Here is an 18347-nt window from a genome sequence, read left to right as displayed (position 1 = left end):
CACAGCGATTCAGGGTGGAGTTCTGTTTACGCCTCCGTCCAGATAAAATCAGCTTCACAGACGTTCGCTGTCCCCGTCCTAGCCCCGAGCTGTTCTGCGAGCGGGCCTGATCCGGTGCGTTAGGTGTTTCGAGGCAGCAGATCGAGCGGCCACGGGTTATCCCGCGTTTGACATTTTCTACCGTTACTCACTTTCACGCTCGCTGACAGCGCTCCGGTTGTAACCTCTTGCACCGGCACCAGCAGCGCGGGAGAGGCCCCGCCCGGCCTGGGCAGGCTCCGCTCACCGCCCTGCCCGCCCCGCTTCACCGCAGCTCCCCCCGCGTCGAGGGGGACCGAGAAGAGCCCTCGCCACCGCTGTGGGCTCGGCGGCCCGGCCCGGCACCGGCGGGCAGCGCAGGCCGGCGCTGAGCGGAGCACGAGGCTAGGCGGGGGCAGCCAGGCCCCTGCCTCCTCCAGACGCCGCCCCCGGGCCCCCGCCCCAGCGCACCGGGCTGCGCCCCGCCCCCTCACGTGACGCGGCTTTGTCCTGCGCGAGCCACCGTCGCTGCAATATGGCGGCGGTGGAGTCGAGTGACAGCGACGAGGAGGATTTGGTGAGCTATGGGAGCGCGCTGCAGCCGCTGCAGGAGGGTAAGTGGTCCCTAGGGAGTTCGCCTGCTCCTCCTCGGTAGTTCTGGCATACGTTGCAGTGGGCGCTGGGACGGGGCTGTCCCGGAGGGCCCGGCCCGGGGCTGCTGTCCGGCTCCTTACGGCCTTTACTGTGGCGTGTGGGGGCCCAGCGCAGACCTGTCTCCTGCTTCTCCTGCTACCGTGGGGCGTACAGGTTGCTTTGGCAGCCGTGCTGGCCTGCGAGAGGAGTGCTGGCACCGGCCCTGGGAGATTGGTAAATCAGTCTGGGAAGGCCAGGCAGGCTGGCTTCCTGCGACAGGAGTGTAAAAAAGTCCACCAGCACTACACTGGTTTCTGGCATGTGGGTGTGGGCCTGGGGTACGCCAGGGTTTGTGCCGGCACGGTTCTGGTTGGAACTGGATGTGTATTTCTTCCTGTCCTTTCCCCAAGTGTCAATAAAAAGTGGAGTTCAAATATAACAGCACAAGTGTATGCAGTTATGCTAGTGTGAACCTCCTATTCATGAGATGGACTCGCATAATCCAAGGATTTCTGTATAGCTGTGATTTCTGGGTCCGTGTCACTTAATTCATATAAAAATTGTTTAAAAGATGGAAATGTTTATGTCAGTGTTATGTGTTGTGTTTCAGTTTTGGATGCTTCTGATGTGTAATTTTTCAAGACAGTTACTTAAGTGATTAAATCCTGTCAGAGGTCTTGCATACTTAACAACTAAAAGTGTCCTTTCACAGGAAAAAAAAAATTCCTCAGAACTTGTTAGAATTTAGGATTTCTCTTTGAACGCTTCATGCTTTTACTTTAGCAGTGTACATCAACAATGTATATAGATGTTTAAAGTAGGATGGGAATAAATGTAAACTGCTGATGCTTTTCACTTCAGGGTGGCTACTATGTAATCCAGTTCTTAATTGCAAGGAAGAAATGGTGTCTGGAGCAAGTGGAGAGTCCATTCTTAATGCAATGTTGTGAGTTAGTTTCTGATCTATCTGATTGTAGGTGAACGAATTAAAAAGCCAGTTCCTCTTCAAGAACAGACTGTTAAAGATGCAAAGGGACGGTATCAGCGTTTCCATGGAGCATTTACTGGTGGTTTCTCTGCTGGTTACTTTAACACTGTTGGAACAAAGGAAGGTTAGATACTTTTCTGTCTTCTTAGAAGGGTTAATCGATGACATAATTTAATGTTAGTGAAAACAAATCAATTGTCATTAAGTATTTTTTTTTGCTGTTATTCATTATACTGTAAATAGTTGAAAAAGTATTGTTGAAATTATTTCCCCGTGAGTTTTTGGACTCTAGTTTTATGCATGTTCCCTTGATGTATCTTTAATGTTGAAATGTTTGTAAATATTATGTTGCAGTTTACAGTACCTTACTTAGATAATTTATGTTCTTTAAAGGATGGACACCTTCAGCTTTTGTATCATCACGGCAGAAGAGAGCAGACAGAACTATTCTTGGACCAGAAGACTTCATGGATGAAGAGGTAAATTTAGAAAGGAATACAAATTTGTTGGAAGTAGTTGCCATGGCAGCAGGTTTTCTAGGCAATGAAATCTTATAAAGAACTTAAATAGCAAAAATGTAAATAACTTTAAAATTATTTCTTGTATACAGTGTTATACTGGTAGGTTCTATAGGTTGTTTCATAGATTCACTTAAGAAGCTCCTGTAATCTCAATATTAAAAAAACCTCGAACTCAACCCTTTCAGAAAATACAGAAACTTTTGAAGCTGTTTAAAATATGACCATTCAAGTTACTGAAAAAGCAAGTACATAAATGACTTGAAAAATGTAGCCAATATGAGGGTCATATCCTGTTTTCTTTCCTTTACAGTATGTAGGCAGTTGAGGGAAACATATTTTTAATCTCATTTTTTCCACTTTGTCTATATTTTACAGGATCTTAGTGAATTTGGGATAGCACCAAAAGATATTACAACCACGGATGATTTTGCATCCAAAGCCAAAGACAGAATAAAAGAGAAAGCTAGACAGATTGCAGGAGTAGTTGCTGCCATTCCAGGAACTACTGCATTTGATGATTTAATAGGACCATCAAAGTAAGTAAATGTAAATAAAAGTTAACTGAAAAATTCCTTTCACTTAGAAGTGTTGTATTGGTTAGAAAAATAATGTTTGACCACAATAGTCTGTGAAAGAGACTGGAAGACTTGCAATGTTACACGTTCAGAGTGGCTTCCACCTGTTTTTTTTTGTTTAGTATGTGCAGACTTGTACCAGGTAAACATTTACAAACTAGGATGTAGTGTATATACAAGTGTTCATATATTCAGATTTTATTTTAAAGTGGGGTATAAAAACGTAATTTCAAATGGTATATATGTCTATTATTTCTCAAGAAATATTAAATATGTGGTTTGAGGTAATTTTTTTCCTTTTGTTTTCTTCTTAGAATAACAGTTGGAGTTGAACTGTTACGGAAAATGGGCTGGAAAGAAGGACAAGGAATTGGACCGCGAGTCAAAAGAAAGCCACGCAGGCAGAAACCTGGTAAGTTCAATGTAGTTCCTGTACTCATTAATAGGAAGTTAGCATTTATAGACTGATTAGAAAGTTCATTTTAAAGGCTCTTTTTATTTGATCTGTTTCTTCAATCTTAGAGAAATTTAATAAAGAACTGTAGTTTAATATGGTGCTCTTATGTCTCTTACAGATCCTACAGTGAAAGTATATGGTTGTGCATTGCCACCTGGACTGTCTGAGGGCTCTGAGGTATTGAACAGGCAAAAGTTGTTTCTTGACTTATGTAAGAATGTGTGCCAACACACTTATATAAAAAAAAAAAAAAAACAAAAAAAAAAACCCACCAAACCAAAAAACCAAACAAACTTCTTTGGTGTTTTTGAACAGTATTATAACATGCAGTTTCAAGTTTTGTTAAAAGTATTCATAAATATTTATTATGCTTCTTGTGAGAAAAAAAAAAGGTTTTAATGTAGCTACATTTATTCTTTTGCTGCCTAAGTAGATGTAGTTCATACATATTTTAATATGTAATTTAGGAAATGCAAACTTGCCTAGTCTTATGTTAACTAAATGTTGTAAAAGCTCAACAGACAAAACTATTAGTCATATTTGCTTGTTATTATACTTTTATTTTGTACAAGGATGAAGAGGATGAATACCAGCCAGAGAACGTGACATTTGCACCAAAAGATGTAATGCCTGTAGATGTGACTCCAAAAGAGAATGTCCATGGACTTGGCTATAAGGGTTTGGACCCCTCACAAGCTTTGTTTGGTGTATCTGGAAGAGAACACTTGAATCTTTTCACAGGTGGTTCTGAAGACACAGGCAATTTACTTGGTGAGCTGAGACACAGTAAAGGAAGAAAACTAGGTATTACAGGTCAGGTAAGGACATTTTTAAATGCATTTTATTATTACTGCAGTAACATCTAAATAAATTTTGTTTTTTCTTCTGTGGAAGGCATGTCATAATTGTAGGGTTATTGTAAGAAATCATAAGTGTGGTTTTGGAACAGGAGTTTTTTATTGTTTTGCTTAATATGAAGATGTAGGCAAATCCTTAGAAGTCTTAAATGCCTTCACTTATTGATATTGTTAGAGAACCCTAAAATACCTCACTGTGAATAGTTGGGAGGAGAAAATTCTTGTGTGACTTTGATTAAAGAAAGTTAATATGCAATATGTTTTTTAGTTTACATTTTTTTGTCTATTTTACTTTCAGTAATGTTTAATTTGTCAGCTAGAGAGCTTTTGCTTCCCTCCATAGTATTTGTAGTTCTTACATAGAAGCAGCAGCAGTTTATATTTCTGGGAATTACACTACTTTAATTTTCATGCCAACTTACTTTTTTTTTTTTTTTCCTTTTGAGAACTTAACCTGCTCTTAGTCATGCTGCAGATGTTACCTTGTGGAATTAGGCTGCTGTCCTCATCCTGTACAGACCAGACTCACTGTCCTTCCCTGCCAAGGGAGTGAAATGTGTTTTCTTTTATGTTCAGTGAAGTTTTTTATGGAGTTGGCTTCTTTGTTTGTTTTTCACTAGTTGGTAGCACTTCTATTTGTGAAGCTGTACACTTTTCCCAGTATGTATATATACTGGACATCTTATGTAATAGAAATGGATTGATATACATGCAGATATGTTCTGACATGTGACTTAAAAGTGTAAAAATAATACTTTTAGATTCTCATTATTTTTATTTAAAATATATTTTAGGCTTTTGGCGTAGGAGCTTTAGAGGAGGAAGACGATGATATTTATGCAACTGAAACACTGTCAAAATATGATACAGTTCTAAAAGATGAGGAACCTGGAGATGGCTTGTATGGCTGGACAGCGCCTAAGCAGTATAAATCAAAAAAAAGTAAGAACTGTAGTTCCATCTAAAGAGCCAGTGTAATGTATATTTGGGGAACAAAAAAAGAGTCTCTCTTTTCCAAATATTTTAATTTTCAGGGGACTAATATCTTCTGGCCCTGATATCTGAAACTTCATCTAGGCTTCCTTCTATATTGAAGTGTCCAAATCTGGAAATAATTTCCAAAGTGCTCTACTTATCCCAATGTAGATTAAACCCTCAAATTATATTTTTTAAAAGGGCAATATGTGCTGCATTGTGAGACAGTGTTCAGCTCCATTGAAGGAAACAAATGTAAATTATTGTGAATCGTAACTATGAAATATGATCCAATACTTGCAAAGATAATTTTTTTAATGTGTGTTTTCAAATAACATTTGTAGATTTTATCTTGATACCACTTTAGTGGAACTTTTAAGTGCATGAAATACTGTAGTGATTTGTATGTACAACTGACATCAACAGGTACTCCAATGGCACTCATGATGTTAGCTATGCACAGTAGTGGTACTGTTGCCTCACTGTTAGCCATGTTCATCTTGCAGCAATCTCTCTGGTATTAGTTTTTTGGCTGTATAATACTAATCCAGATTCAGAACCCTTGATTTTAAATGAAAGGCAGTGAAGACAAAGAACTACAATTATGGTCTGTAAAATGTATTGCAAAATGGAAAATACTCAGATAATATGCTTTTTGCAAAACATACGTGTTTTAAATACTGACCAACTCTATGGTTATTTTGTAGGGTCTGAAAGAGAAGTTAAATATATAGGCAAAATCTTGGATGGGTTTTCCTTGGCATCAAAATCGTCAACTCCAAGCAAGGTAAGCAGATACTGATATTTTTATTTTAAGAATAACATTAGTAAATTGATATGTGAGCTGTGTGGACTTTACTGTTGCTCAATGTTCTTGATGTTCTTAGAAACAAAAGTTCTGGTCAGCAATAAAGATTGCTAAGTCAGCAAAATGATAGTGTTGGAGGCTGTTCAATACAAACCTAAAGTTGGTCAGACTATTGGATGAATTGCCTATGTACAGGCTTTGAGCAAATGCCTTCCACACTATCCACTGTTATTTGGCATAAAGTTGAAAGAATGGTTTGATTTAAATTTGAAATGAAAAATTGTGTATATTTTGCTTCTAGATCTTTCAGACGTAACATTAGGTTTTCTGTAAAAACCAGGCCCTGTGCTTCATGCACTTCTCTGTTTTGATGACGTGCTAATTTGTTAGCTTTATTATCAGGTTTGCATAATTTATGTCATATACAGTTGCATAAATTAGAATAACAAACAATTGTGTGACATAGTCCTCTTTCTAATGAGAAAAAAGGAAGAATATTTGCATGGTATATAAAATTGCATCGTTTAGGAGGCACAGGGATAACCTGTGAAGTAACAGCTTGAATTAAGAAAGTGGGGGGGAAAAGGACTTTGAAAGTTATTAAAATACAGTAAGCACAGAAGTGCTCAATAGTCCAGTTAATTTATTAAGTCATGTGACTTCTGGTTTGGGTTGTTTGTGGGTTTTTTTTTAATTATTAAGCCAAGAGCATTTTTTCAAATAAAAGCAATACATGTTAAGACTTGTTAATTTTGCTGCGGCTTGATTTGTATGTTTTCCTGGTTTTCGTAATCATTACATATTAACAGTATATTTTTTTCCCAAAGTTTGTATTATAATGCCACTTACTGATTAGGTCTAAAAGAATCAGTAGCTTGTAATACCTATTTCTAAGTAAATTGAGGAATTTTTAGATTGAGGTTACTCTTTGAAACACATTTGTAAGTGTTAAATACAAAGTTGTATCTCTCTCAGTGGATTTTTGTTTTGTTGTCCCCCTGCCAAGATTTATCCACCACCAGACCTGCCACGAAATTACAGACCAGTCCATTACTTTCGGCCTGTGATAGCAGCTGGGAATGAAAACTGCCATTTACAGAAGGCATTAGAGGAATCAACTGGAAAACTTCAGGGTGATACGACACAACAAAGCAGGCATGCTTTGAATGCGTCTCAGAGGAGGGAACTACTAGGAGAGGCTGGTCTAAAAGGTATTGATATATGTGACCACACTCTTGCTTGTGTTTGTTATATAACAGTAAAAATTTGGTCTAGCCTTGAATACTATTTTCTAAAATAAAAATATTACATCTAATTGGATTAGCAAGAATACCTTCTCATTGTTCTGTTTCATCTCAACAGATTAATTGTTGACATATCTGCCTGTACTTTCATTTACTTAAATATTTTAAAGATCAAAAGTATGTATGGGATTGTGTTTTGTTGTCTTTTTTTTCCTTTTCATAGCCTTATTATGAATTTGGAATATAGTAGACTGCGAAGTTTTGTTTTGGTTTTTTTTTCCCCTGTAATATGAGGTTTCACTGAAATACATGCAAATTCACTAAAAAGGTAATTTGTAAATGTGGTTTACGTTTCTATCTACAATAGAGAAGTTTACAAAGTAATATGTAAAGGTGTGGCAATTAGCATGAAAGATGCAATAGTGGTCAATTTTTTATCTGCTATCTTTGACATTATAGAAATGTTTAAGAGCATTTTCTCTGAATCTCTATGCATATGTATATTGGTAGGCTTTTTTCCTCCACTGAAATGACAGAAATAGTTGTAGTAATTTTTAATTTCTGTTCATCTCTTACTGCTTTTTTTGGTTCTAGGTCCGGCTCCTTCTGTATTGGAATATCTGTCAGAGAAAGACAGACAAAGACTCAAAGAAGTGAAACAAGCATCTGAACAACAAATGAAAGCAAAAATGTTGCCTCAGCAGTCACAAAATAGCAGATTCCAACCAGTCTCTCCAGAGGATGCTTCTCGCAAATGGCAAACGTTGTTGGGGGGGCAATTAGCAAATGCTGGTTCTAGTGACTTCAAACCATTTGCAAGAAATCCAGAAAAGCAAAAAAGATATGAAAGTTTTGTGAAAAGTCTTAAACAAGGAGAAAAAGGTAACTGAAGAGATCAATCCTGACGTTTTAATTTTCTCTAAAAATATTTCTTGATTTCCCTACCTCACTCCTGCTCCCATTTTCCATCCTCGTACATTTTATGTTCACTATGAGTTCTCTTCCTGTATTCCACAGCATTTATTTTTAGGGCCAATATTGAAAAGAAGTTTTTACTGATATTTAATTGTGTTGACTTCAGGAAAACTGCTCAGTAATTGAAGTGTCAGCAAGACTTGATTTTAGGCATCACATTTCATACTTTTATGCTGTAGCAGAAGTGAAGTTCTCCAGGATTTTCCACTTAATTGCCTGTATTTTGGGGTTTCCATTCTTTCATTTGCCAAAGTAGACTTCAGCTTTGGCCAGGACCATGAACTACACATGGAACAAACATTTTCATTTTGTTTTTCTCTTTGAGGAGTAAAGATCCTACAAAAGCAGAAAGATTAACAGGTCACAATAGAACGGCAATTTTTTTTGCCTTTTCCCACACAAGACAGGAAAAATCAAAAGAAAACCCATACCCTGCACTCACAGAAGAGATAAGGACCCTAAAGTGAATGAAGTAGTTCACACTTGTCAGAGTTTGTATTACACGTCCTTTGGATACTCAGGCTGCTACTGTCACTTATGCTCTTCTCAGAGAAATTTGTGGCTGTAAAATCATAGCATACGTGCACAGCTCTTAGTCAACGCAAAGAAACTCCAAGCCCCTTCATCTGCTCTTTTTGTGCTCTTTCTGTCTCCTTCCAATTTGTTTAGGTTTTTGCTATTAAATAATACTGTGGTGTATCTTACATTAAACCAGGTACTTATGATGCCTTGTGGTGAGTTCCCCAGTATAGTGATTTTTCTGTAAGGCATAAAAAGCTGAAATTTGATCTAGGGAGATCAGCAGCAGCAGGTAAATCTAGATTGTCTTAAAACTAAAAAAAAAAAAAAAAGTAAGGATTGGTTTGTTACTTAATTTTAAAGTACAGAGGGGTTTGGAGAAGAAGAAAAAGGACACCATCAAAGTTTTCCAGAGGAAAGAGTATAGTGTCAGGTAGAAAACCTTGGTTAGGATTTTTTTTTTTTTTTTTTAAATAATCCTTTTCACTATATGAAAAAATATTTTTCTGGTAAGTAGCCTCTTCTGGTTACTGCATTGGGACAGACTACGTGAGCTTTGAACCCATAATTCCTCTGTTCAGGACAGGATTTTTCCCTGTGTAAAACTGAGAATCCTCTTATGACCTGTAAGTGCATCCATAGTCATAATGATGAAAATGCAGAAATATTTAAATAACTTGAATGAATGAGATTCTATTTGTAAGGTTGTCTTTGCTTGGCTGGTGTTATTTCATATTCCTTATTGGAGCAAATGTGAACTCGTTGCTTTAAACACGATATTTTTTTACAAAAACCTGTGTCCAAATTCTATATTTATCAGCGAGCACCTTATATACCAGGAAGCCCCTTGAAGTTACCAAAGCCTGGCCAGGCTTACTCACTAGTTAAGTTTTTTGTTCCCTGTTTTAGTTATTTACTAAAGCTTTGAATTATACTTTTTGTCTTAAACACTTACAAAATACATTAAGTATTTTGAACATTCCTTAGAGGGCAATGAGTAAGGAGTCAGCATTACAGGTGAAATTATTTAAAATATCTATCTTGTACTTGGCAAATGCTGTCATTCTTGCTCTCTTGAAAACCTACCTCTTATCAAGGAATAACATAGTTGAGATTAATACTATCCTTAAACTAAATACTCATTAAATACTTGCAAGGATGTTTGCTTATTATTTTATTTTTTGTTTGAAAAGCATCAGACCTAAGCAAGCTGTAATCTCTGCTAAGCATTTCTCTACTTATCTTACAGTAGATACGTTGGAGCATTATTTAGACCCGAGTATGACAGAATGGGAGCGAGGAAGAGAACAAGAGGAGTTCTTCCGTGCAGCAATGTTCTACAAAACCTCAAATTCAACACTGTCATCTAGGTTTACGCGGGCCAAATATGAAGATGATGTTGACAAAGTCGAAGTTCCTCGGGACCAAGAGGTACATGCTATTTACAGTATTTTAGTACATTGGAACTGGAATTTTTGCTTTAACCCCGACTTTCAAAATTATTTTTCTTTAAAACTTTTGTAGATAATAATGTTAATGTTTTGCTCCCCTTCTATTTAGCAAACTTGTGAAAATACTCACTGCATACCAAGCAGTGATTTTTTTAAACTACACTTAAGAACAGGACAGAAACATAAATATTTAAGTTTTACAACAGTAATAGTAAATTCTGTAAGTTGTTACTTATTTAGCAGCTATAAATGTTTGACTTTTTTAGAATGATATTGACGATAAGGAAACTGCTGTGAAGATGAAGATGTTTGGCAAACTCACAAGAGACAAGTTTGAATGGCATCCTGAAAAGCTGTTGTGTAAAAGATTTAATGTTCCTGATCCATATCCTGAGTAAGATGATTGATACTGATACTTCTAACACTTTTTGAAAATTCTGATTTTTTCATATGCTTGTGGAAAATCTGGCTTGGTATTTTCTTTTTGTGACATAATAGATGTAATATAGAACTGCCTAATGTTTTTATTTGCCTCGTTAAACACGGTGATCTCTGACAAAACAGTATGCATTTTAAGGACTATTGTAGGTGTTTCAGCTTGTTATAGATTATTTGAGGCCCTTTCTGTGTTGAAAACAATAATCAGCAAACATTTTTATTTCCCTCTAGTTCTTCCATTGTTGGGTTACCAAAAGTGAAACGAGACAAGTACTCCGTGTTTAATTTCTTAACTCTGCCTGAGACTACCACATCTGCAACTCAAGCAACAAATGAAAAAATGCAACAGAGTAACAATTCCAACAGTAAGTTTGTTGTTACTTTATTTGTTTAGCTCTAAATGAGATAATAGTATAGAAAAAGCATATCTTTGTCATTGAGAACTTACCTGCCTGGTTTTTTTTTTATTATTTAAAAAACTCCAAACAAACAAATAAATTGAAAATATATTCAGTGACATAAAAACTGAAGTCAGTGATATTAGACTAATTTCTTCTATCTAGAAGACCTTTACAGGTCAGATACTCACTCATTAGAAAGATTTTTAAAATGTTAAATTATACTGAAGAAGTAGAGTAATTTAAAATCAAGTAGGCCATGAAATGCAGGATAACTTGACATGCAACTAATTCAAATGTTTGGGACATTTTTAGAACCAAAGAAACCTTCAAGATGGGATGTGTCAGATAAAGAGAAGGAGAAAAAAGATTCAATCAGTGAATTCATTAGTCTTGCTAGATCAAAAGCTGAGCAGCAGCAGCAGCAGCAGCCGCCGCCGGCAGGGCCTGCAACAGAAGAAGTTGGAACTGGGCCGAGTGAAGCTGTTCCCACTGAGGTGAGTTTACAACGGTGTTTGAACCTAAAGGGGAATAGCTGTAAACCTTCACAACCCTGCAGTAAGGTTGGGTAATATATTAATTGCTTTAATACAGATCAATGTGCAGAAGAGCCAACTCAGGATAAGCAAAGATGTGAGATTGTACTTTGAAGAATTTTGAGGTTATACCTCTGAAATGCAAAATATTTACAACATACAAGGACAGCAAGTATGACAATACACGAAGTAGCAGCTTAAGAGAGAAACTGTAGCTCAGCAGTCTGGGAGTTAAATAGAGTCCCTTATACTCACTTTGCTCACAGGCACAGAATATATTTTTTTTCTGCTTTGAATGGAGGAGGGCGCATACTTTGGCGAGAAGGGTGATGTCTTCCTTTTGCTTAAATTTAGTAGTGTATAATTGAAGATTGAATTAATAAATTAGAATTTATTATATCTAGGGATCTATTTTCAACTGTCTGTGTAGCAGAAATTGCACTACCCTTTACAGAACATTAACTTAGTTAACAGTGTTTCAGAGGCTTACTATTCTGGATTAGCGGTTCCTAAGATTGTATATTTCACACCTGTTGTGATATTTGAGTGTTTTGTAATTGCATGCCAGCAGGTTTGAAGTTATTATTCACTAGAGAGAGAGTGTTAATTTCTTTAGTGTTTAAATATAGTTTGTTATAATGCTGTTTTGCAGGTAGCTAATGAAGATAAAGATGAGGAAGAAGAATGCAGACCATCCATGGACTTATTTAAGGCCATCTTTGTGAGTTCCTCAGATGAAAAATCATCTTCTTCTGAAGAAGAGAGTGATGAAGAACAGCAACCAGCTACTTCGGTAACAGATTCAGAAACCACCAAGCAAATTGATCTACCAGATGGTTCTTCATCTAATGTACAAGGTAGTACTTAATGGGTGTTAATTTTTTTAAACATCTTGTAAAAGCTTCCTTTATGAATCAGATACTCCAGAATTGCTAGGACAGTGCTATGCTCTTGTGCGGATCATCTGGCATTGGTGGAGCTGGGCATGTAGAAAATGTGAATAATACAGCACTGAATAGGGCCTTGAATATTACAGTGTTGTTTACATTGCAGTGTGTCTTGTGTAGATTTTACAAGCAAACTGCCATATGGAATATGCTTGTTAAACAGTGAGGGGGAACAAAACATCTCATGTAAGAGCATCTTCACTGAGAAATACAGGGAAACTTTTGTACCTGTGATAAATTGTAAGGTAGATTGATAAATTATGACAGTCTTGTGGTAGATATTTGACAAATTTGGAAATAACTAACTTTCTTTAAATTCACTCTGTAAATACTGACATTCCAGTAAAATACAATGTTGAAATAATTATAGTAAGACATCAAAAAGTTGAATTTTATTTGTATTCTAGTTATAAAAGTTGCCTGAATGCTTCCACAAGAGAGGGAGAAGACAATCTTTTACTCTACTTCTGAATAAATTTAATAAGCAAGTTGTAAAAGCTTCCCATATTTTCAGGATGTCATTAAATTAACAAAATGTACAGTGTGCTTAGCTTACAGTGGAAATTCTTTGTCCACTTACTGTCACAGTTGGTTCTGTTAACATTTTAGTGTTTGTTAACTTTATACATCTCGTGGAATCTTTTATTCATTCTAAGTAATGGAAAACTAGTACTGTGTTACTAAATGAAAGCAAACACATGCACTGATACTAATTAGTAATTGTATGGTGTAAAAGGTAATTCTTTATAATAAAGGAAAAAAAAAACCCAACGGTATGTTGACGTTTCAGAATGTCAGCCATCCAGTTGGCCAGAGCAGTCCACAGAGATACAGGATGCTGATCAATTTACTTATTTAGAGGTTTTCAGAAAGCCTCCCTTTAACTTTCTTCAGCACTTTTTGGAAAAAAATATTATCTTCTTTTCCTTTCAAATAAAGAAGTTTTTTTGTTTGTTTGTTTGTTTTTTGTAGATAATGTAGCTGCTACAACTGATCCTAGCCCTTCTTTGTTGCCTACTTCAAAGCCAGAACTGGATGCAGCAGAGGAATTTGGACCAAAGTTGCCTCCAGCTTTTTCTTCTGGTAGGTACTGTAGACTTCTAGTGTGTAAATTCTGCACATTGAAGTTGTATGTAAGATATACAATATTTATCTTAAAAAAGCATTTGTGAATAGTTACTTCACCTCTTTAATGCCTGTGTTTTGTCAACTGACGTCAGCAAATGCTGTGATCCACTAGCAGGAACCTCTTTGCCTGTGTACCAATTTTGTTGTAGGTCTGTAGAGGCAACGATAAAAAATTGTAGTGAAAATAAAGACCAGTCTTGCAATTTCTTTTAATAACAAAAGGCATTTAATTACAGTAGGAATGTTGCAGTTAGGAGTTTTTAGACACTTCATTTTCATTTGACAGCTTAGGTTTGTGGCTTGTTTTAAACTATCCTATTAGATTAAAAGTAATACAGCATTTAATAATACGATTGCCCATTTTTGTGTCTTTTTGTTTGTTTGTTTGTTTCTGCATTTGCTTTCTACTTTAGGCCTTACTTGGCAACAAGAACCAGTGGTGCCAGCAAGTTTTCCTGGGCCTAGTAGGAAAGAAAAACATAGAAAGAACAGAGAGAAACACAAGACTAAGAAAGAACACAAACACAAAAAGGAAAAGGTATTTAATTTAAACAAACAGTTTATTGATTCTTTCATCTGCTAATTAAAACTTGTTATTTATACTAGGTTGTAGAAAATAGATATACTGGGACTAGAACTTAAGCAACCGAGTTTCTCAGATTTCTTGAAACCTGAACTTCAGAACAGAAAATTATCCAACTAGGAAGCTGCTTTATCTGTATATACAATGTGACCACAGATACAATATTTTGAGTAGTTTAACATTGTATGCTGAAGATGTGAGACATATTTTGGTAACTGCATATAATTCATAGCTTGTATACAAATAATAATAATGACATTTCTGTTTTGGGGGGGTTGAGTGCTTGGGATGAAACTAATGATTTTGTTACTTTTTTTTTTTTGTCTCAGTCTGAGAAGTGGAAAAGTCTCATTGTTAAGTGTTCTGTTTCACTTAAGCTTGGAGTCTACACTGAAATAAACTTTTTACTGTTGTTGGTTTTCAGAAATACCTAAGTCTTTCACAATGAAATAAGGAATTATTTATCTCCTTTTTACAGAAAAAGAAACATAAGAAACAGAAAAACAAAGGAAAACAGAAGAATAAAAAATCAGAAAAAGACAGCAGCTCAGACACCACAGATAGCAGTGAGAGCCTTAGTGATATAGATACCACAGGCTTGTCACCCAAGGAACTTCTAAGAAGGTAAATGGAAGGATTACTCTAACACTTGCAAATTTTGCAGTGAATAACCAATACCTCGATTTATGAGTTGTCATTATAGTAAACCCATTTGCAGCCCATATGGATCAGCCAGTCTCTATGAATATAAAATACAGCTCAGGTTTTTTTTTAATAAAGTGAGGAAAAATTACAAATGTTAGACATCTTAATCTAGAGGGTAATTAATTTTAGGATAGAAGCCTCTTAAGGTAAAGGGCACTTAATACACAACTCTGCTAGTTAATGGAGGTTATAGTTAAAGATGACTGATATTTTTGGAAGTTATTTTGAATGGGAATTAAAAATTGAACGAGTGCAGGTGGTGATTCATATTTCCATTACTTTGTCTGTTTCTCTTTTTTTGGAAACATTGGAAGTAACATTGTCTGCTTCAGAATGTTTTGAGTCTGCTTTGGTTTGTTGATAATGAGCAAAATATCCAATTCAAATTGATCCATTGTCTGGTATTGACCTTTAAGATAATTCTGTGACTGAGTGAGGAGCAGTGAAGCAAGCAGAAGAATGCTTGAGTCATGTATGTGTCTGCTAAATTTAGACTGTGCTGTTATATTTTTTATAAACTAGAGACTTCAACGTAGTGCCAACAGAAATGTGAAAACTGAAGAAGAACGATTTGCAATTTCAGTTTGCTCACACATTTGAAGTACAGTACAAGCAAAAGTAACTGTCTCTTGCTCATATTATAGTCAACTTTAAGTGCACCCCATGTGGCACAGTCACTGCATTGGCTTCTGTTTAGTGTCTCTTATTAGCTGAAGGAGAGGTCTCAAGGTATTTGTTGAAATACCACATCCAGCTGGCCTAATGGCAAAATGATTGGGATCTAGGTATTTAGTGAACTGGACAGGTACAGAGGAAAGGCTGGCACTACAAAGCACTTGCCTTCCATTGCTTTGGAACTGGGCTGCAGTCAGGTATTGGTGTTTTCTTATTAAAAAAACCAAACTACTTCTCATTTGATTTACCGATAGCTAAAATATGTTTTTTGCATTTTGCACAAAATAGACTTGTTTGTACAACCAGTTATTTTGGAAATCTTCACATTTGCATGTCTCTCTTCACATCACAGAGAAAATGTTTTTATCTCTTATAACTCAGATCTCTCTCAAACTAAGGTTTAAGAAACTACTCAAGTAATTAAATGTTATTAATGTGCATGTTACTGTTCAGTGTGACCTCTTTCTTTTTCTTTCTCCCTTTTAGATTAAAACAACTTCAGTATTGAAGAGGGAGCTTGCTTGCTTCAGTGCTGTGTGACTTGATCTCAAATTTTTGATCTCCTCCATGATGGTAGATCAATCATGTATACTTTGAATAACTGTAAGATACTGTATTCATATTGAATTTGTTTGAAAGTAAATGTGCATATGTTTATTTTGTGATGCTTCGTATGTTCAAAATGTACGGATTATGGAATGTTGAAAAGACCCCTTTCTGGGCAGCATCACCTGAAATAGTGCAGGCAGTTTTAATTAACATAAAACAAGGTATTTTAATAAACTTAAGTATTACAAAACAGTTTTGTATGACAAGTCATTGCCTAGGACCTCTGAAATGCTGGAGAGTAAGTTTCAGTCTGAATTAAGTTAGGAAGTTAAAAACTAAAGTAATGTAAAATGTGTATTGGGGTGCAAGTATTCTTAATGAGTTTAATGCAGAATTTCACATTGCAATATCTGTCTGTACTTGGAGTTACTTTTACATCTCCAGATTGTATACAGCATTTACCATAGCAGATCTAAACCAATAAACTGTCATTTTGACACAAGTTATTAAGGCTAATGTACTGAAAGATCAGTACTATAATGTGCCTATTTTATGTAGTTACAATGTAACTGTAACTATACCCCTTTTCTTTTAATGCAGTACATTTAAAAAGCAATTGTCGCTTTGTAGAATTATTTTAATATAAGCTATGAAATAATACTGAACTGCTTTTTGAATAATCAGGCAGTTAAAACACACCCACAGAACTTCACTTTCCAGGTGCACAGGGAAATCCAAAGAATATTCCTACTTAGAGCTCTGAACAGAAGCCTTAAACTGAAATTCCCGTTGTCGATGGCAGTTCTCTGGGGCCTGATCTAATATATTTTTTGGTATCCTCAGCTCTGTGACAGCTCTTGATGAGAGCAAAGTGATATAATAGTCTTGTGTTGACGCACAGATTGTGGGGTTTTTAAATGCACAGTCAACGAGAAAACTTGAGTGATGTAAGGAAAAATGAGAAATTTGGCCTTGAGGTTGCCTCTGCTACAGGAAAAAAATTAAACCCGACAACTGCATTGCGCGCTAATTGCTCGGAGTTTGTCCCCTGCTAAAGCCTCCAAGTTGTTTGGGCCGGAGCAGGAACGCGGGCGCGGGCGGAACGAACCCGCGTTCGGGCCTCTTCCGCGGCGGCGGCCGGCGGGGCCGGGCCCTGGGCGCCGCTTTCCGGGTTCGGGGGGCCCGCTGCCGCCGGGGGCAACGCGGGGGGCCCGGTGGTGGCGGGGAGGAGCCGCGGGGCCCCCTTGGCCCTAGGGCCGCCCCCGGAGCCGAAGCCTTCCCCGAGGGAAAGTCGTACAGGCGACCATGAGCCGACGGCGCAGGTAGGTCGGGGAGGGTGGGCCTGGCCTTGGGAGGGCAGGGCGGGCGCGGTGGTCGGGGGCTGCAGAAAATTGAGGGCTGAAGAGCTGTGTGCCGCTCTACGTGTGGTTAAGGCTCAAGGCGGCTGGTTTTTTGTTAGCTCTCTCCACAGAAACACATGCAGGATAGTTATGAGCAAACTTCTAAATGACTGAAGAAAAGCCTCTTAAAACTATCTCTGACAAAATTTGTAACGCGCTTGGCTAAAACATGTGGCCTGAGAGCTTGATGTGCTGCCCTTTGGTGTGCCAGAATCAAGGAAAACCAGTTTGAAAGACTTGAGAGGGACTTCATGACATTTAAAGCTAAATATTACTTTTCATAAGAGGAATACAAATTGGAAACCAAAGCAAACCTTTCCCTCCAGAAAAGTAAAAATGAAATCCACATCAGTCAACCTTTTCTTTCTCTGTCAGATTTGGTAAATCTGCTCCAAGCTAGTACCAAGGAGAGCATGTGAACTCTTCTCAGACAAGTGGAGCTTAAAATTTTTATTCTCCTCTGATTCTTGCTTTCATACTCCCCCTCGTGGCCTAAGCTATCAAAAATAATTTCAAGGGAAAACACTACTAAAGTTTACTGTGTTTCTTTACAGATCCAATTTAAAATCCTGAGAGGACACAGTGACACTGTGAGCTCCTGCCATTTTTGCTTTGAAGACACAAAAATACTTTCATGCTCTTACGATAGAAGAGTGAAGCTCTGGGTATGTTATGAACACAACAACAACAAATTAAAAAAGTAAATCTTAGAGCTGAAATCAAAAGAGGAATGTTATACAGGTATGAAGATTGACTGAATCATCAAAGAGCCTGCTGAAGTTTAAAAATAGCAACTGTAGATGTTTTTGCAGTCACAGATAAATAGTAAAACTCCTATTTCATGCTTCGAACATATTCTGTGATGTTAAAGGGTGACCCTTGTAAGCATATGTAGCATACGCTGAATCAGAGCTCTAGTTTATTAATATTTTAAAACTGTAAGTTTATACACAAAGCTTACTCTTTT

The 18347-nt window shown here is 37.0% G+C and overlaps 1 protein-coding gene across 5 annotated transcripts; it reads left to right on the top strand.

Annotated features, from left to right (window-relative positions):
- Positions 1–527: 527 nt before the first annotated feature.
- Positions 528–18044, top strand: GPATCH1 (G-patch domain containing 1). 5 transcript variants are annotated; one of them, XR_015259977.1, is made up of 21 exons: positions 528–632; positions 1629–1763; positions 2033–2118; positions 2536–2696; positions 3050–3147; positions 3311–3369; positions 3765–4010; positions 4844–4991; positions 5732–5811; positions 6839–7043; positions 7671–7958; positions 9820–10001; positions 10288–10415; positions 10691–10824; positions 11173–11370; positions 12059–12250; positions 13313–13423; positions 13882–14006; positions 14530–14675; positions 15918–16004; positions 17935–18044. XR_015259977.1 is itself a non-coding variant. In XM_086757856.1 (20 exons), exons 1-20 carry the CDS (start codon positions 554–556, stop codon positions 15937–15939), a joined length of 2817 nt encoding a protein of 938 aa, XP_086613982.1. In that variant the 5' UTR covers positions 528–553; the 3' UTR covers positions 15940–16480. The 5 variants fall into 5 exon arrangements, 4 of the variants coding, with proteins under 4 accessions (XP_086613982.1, XP_086613981.1, XP_086613980.1 ...); XM_086757856.1 differs by lacking the exon at positions 17935–18044 and having other exon boundaries at positions 9823–10001; positions 11173–11354; positions 12046–12250; positions 15918–16480; XM_086757855.1 differs by lacking the exon at positions 17935–18044 and having other exon boundaries at positions 9823–10001; positions 15918–16480.
- The last annotated feature ends 303 nt before the right edge of the window (positions 18045–18347 follow it).

Source organism: Chlamydotis macqueenii, chromosome 13, assembly GCF_036417535.1.
Source record: "Chlamydotis macqueenii isolate bChlMac1 chromosome 13, bChlMac1.mat, whole genome shotgun sequence".
NCBI lineage: Eukaryota > Metazoa > Chordata > Aves > Otidiformes > Otididae > Chlamydotis > Chlamydotis macqueenii.
This window is presented reverse-complemented; position numbering and strand designations above follow the sequence as displayed.

What these genes read in the sequence shown, in the direction of transcription:
- GPATCH1 (XM_086757852.1), top strand. Translation starts at nt 554, where the DNA reads ATGGCGGCGGTGGAGTCGAGTGACAGCGACGAGGAGGATTTGGTGAGC. An exon ending in GACTGTCTGAGGGCTCTGAG is followed by an intron (nt 3,370 to 3,764) that starts GTATTGAACAGG and finishes ATTTTGTACAAG; the next exon opens with GATGAAGAGGATGAATACCA. An exon ending in AACTAGGTATTACAGGTCAG is followed by an intron (nt 4,011 to 4,843) that starts GTAAGGACATTT and finishes AATATATTTTAG; the next exon opens with GCTTTTGGCGTAGGAGCTTT.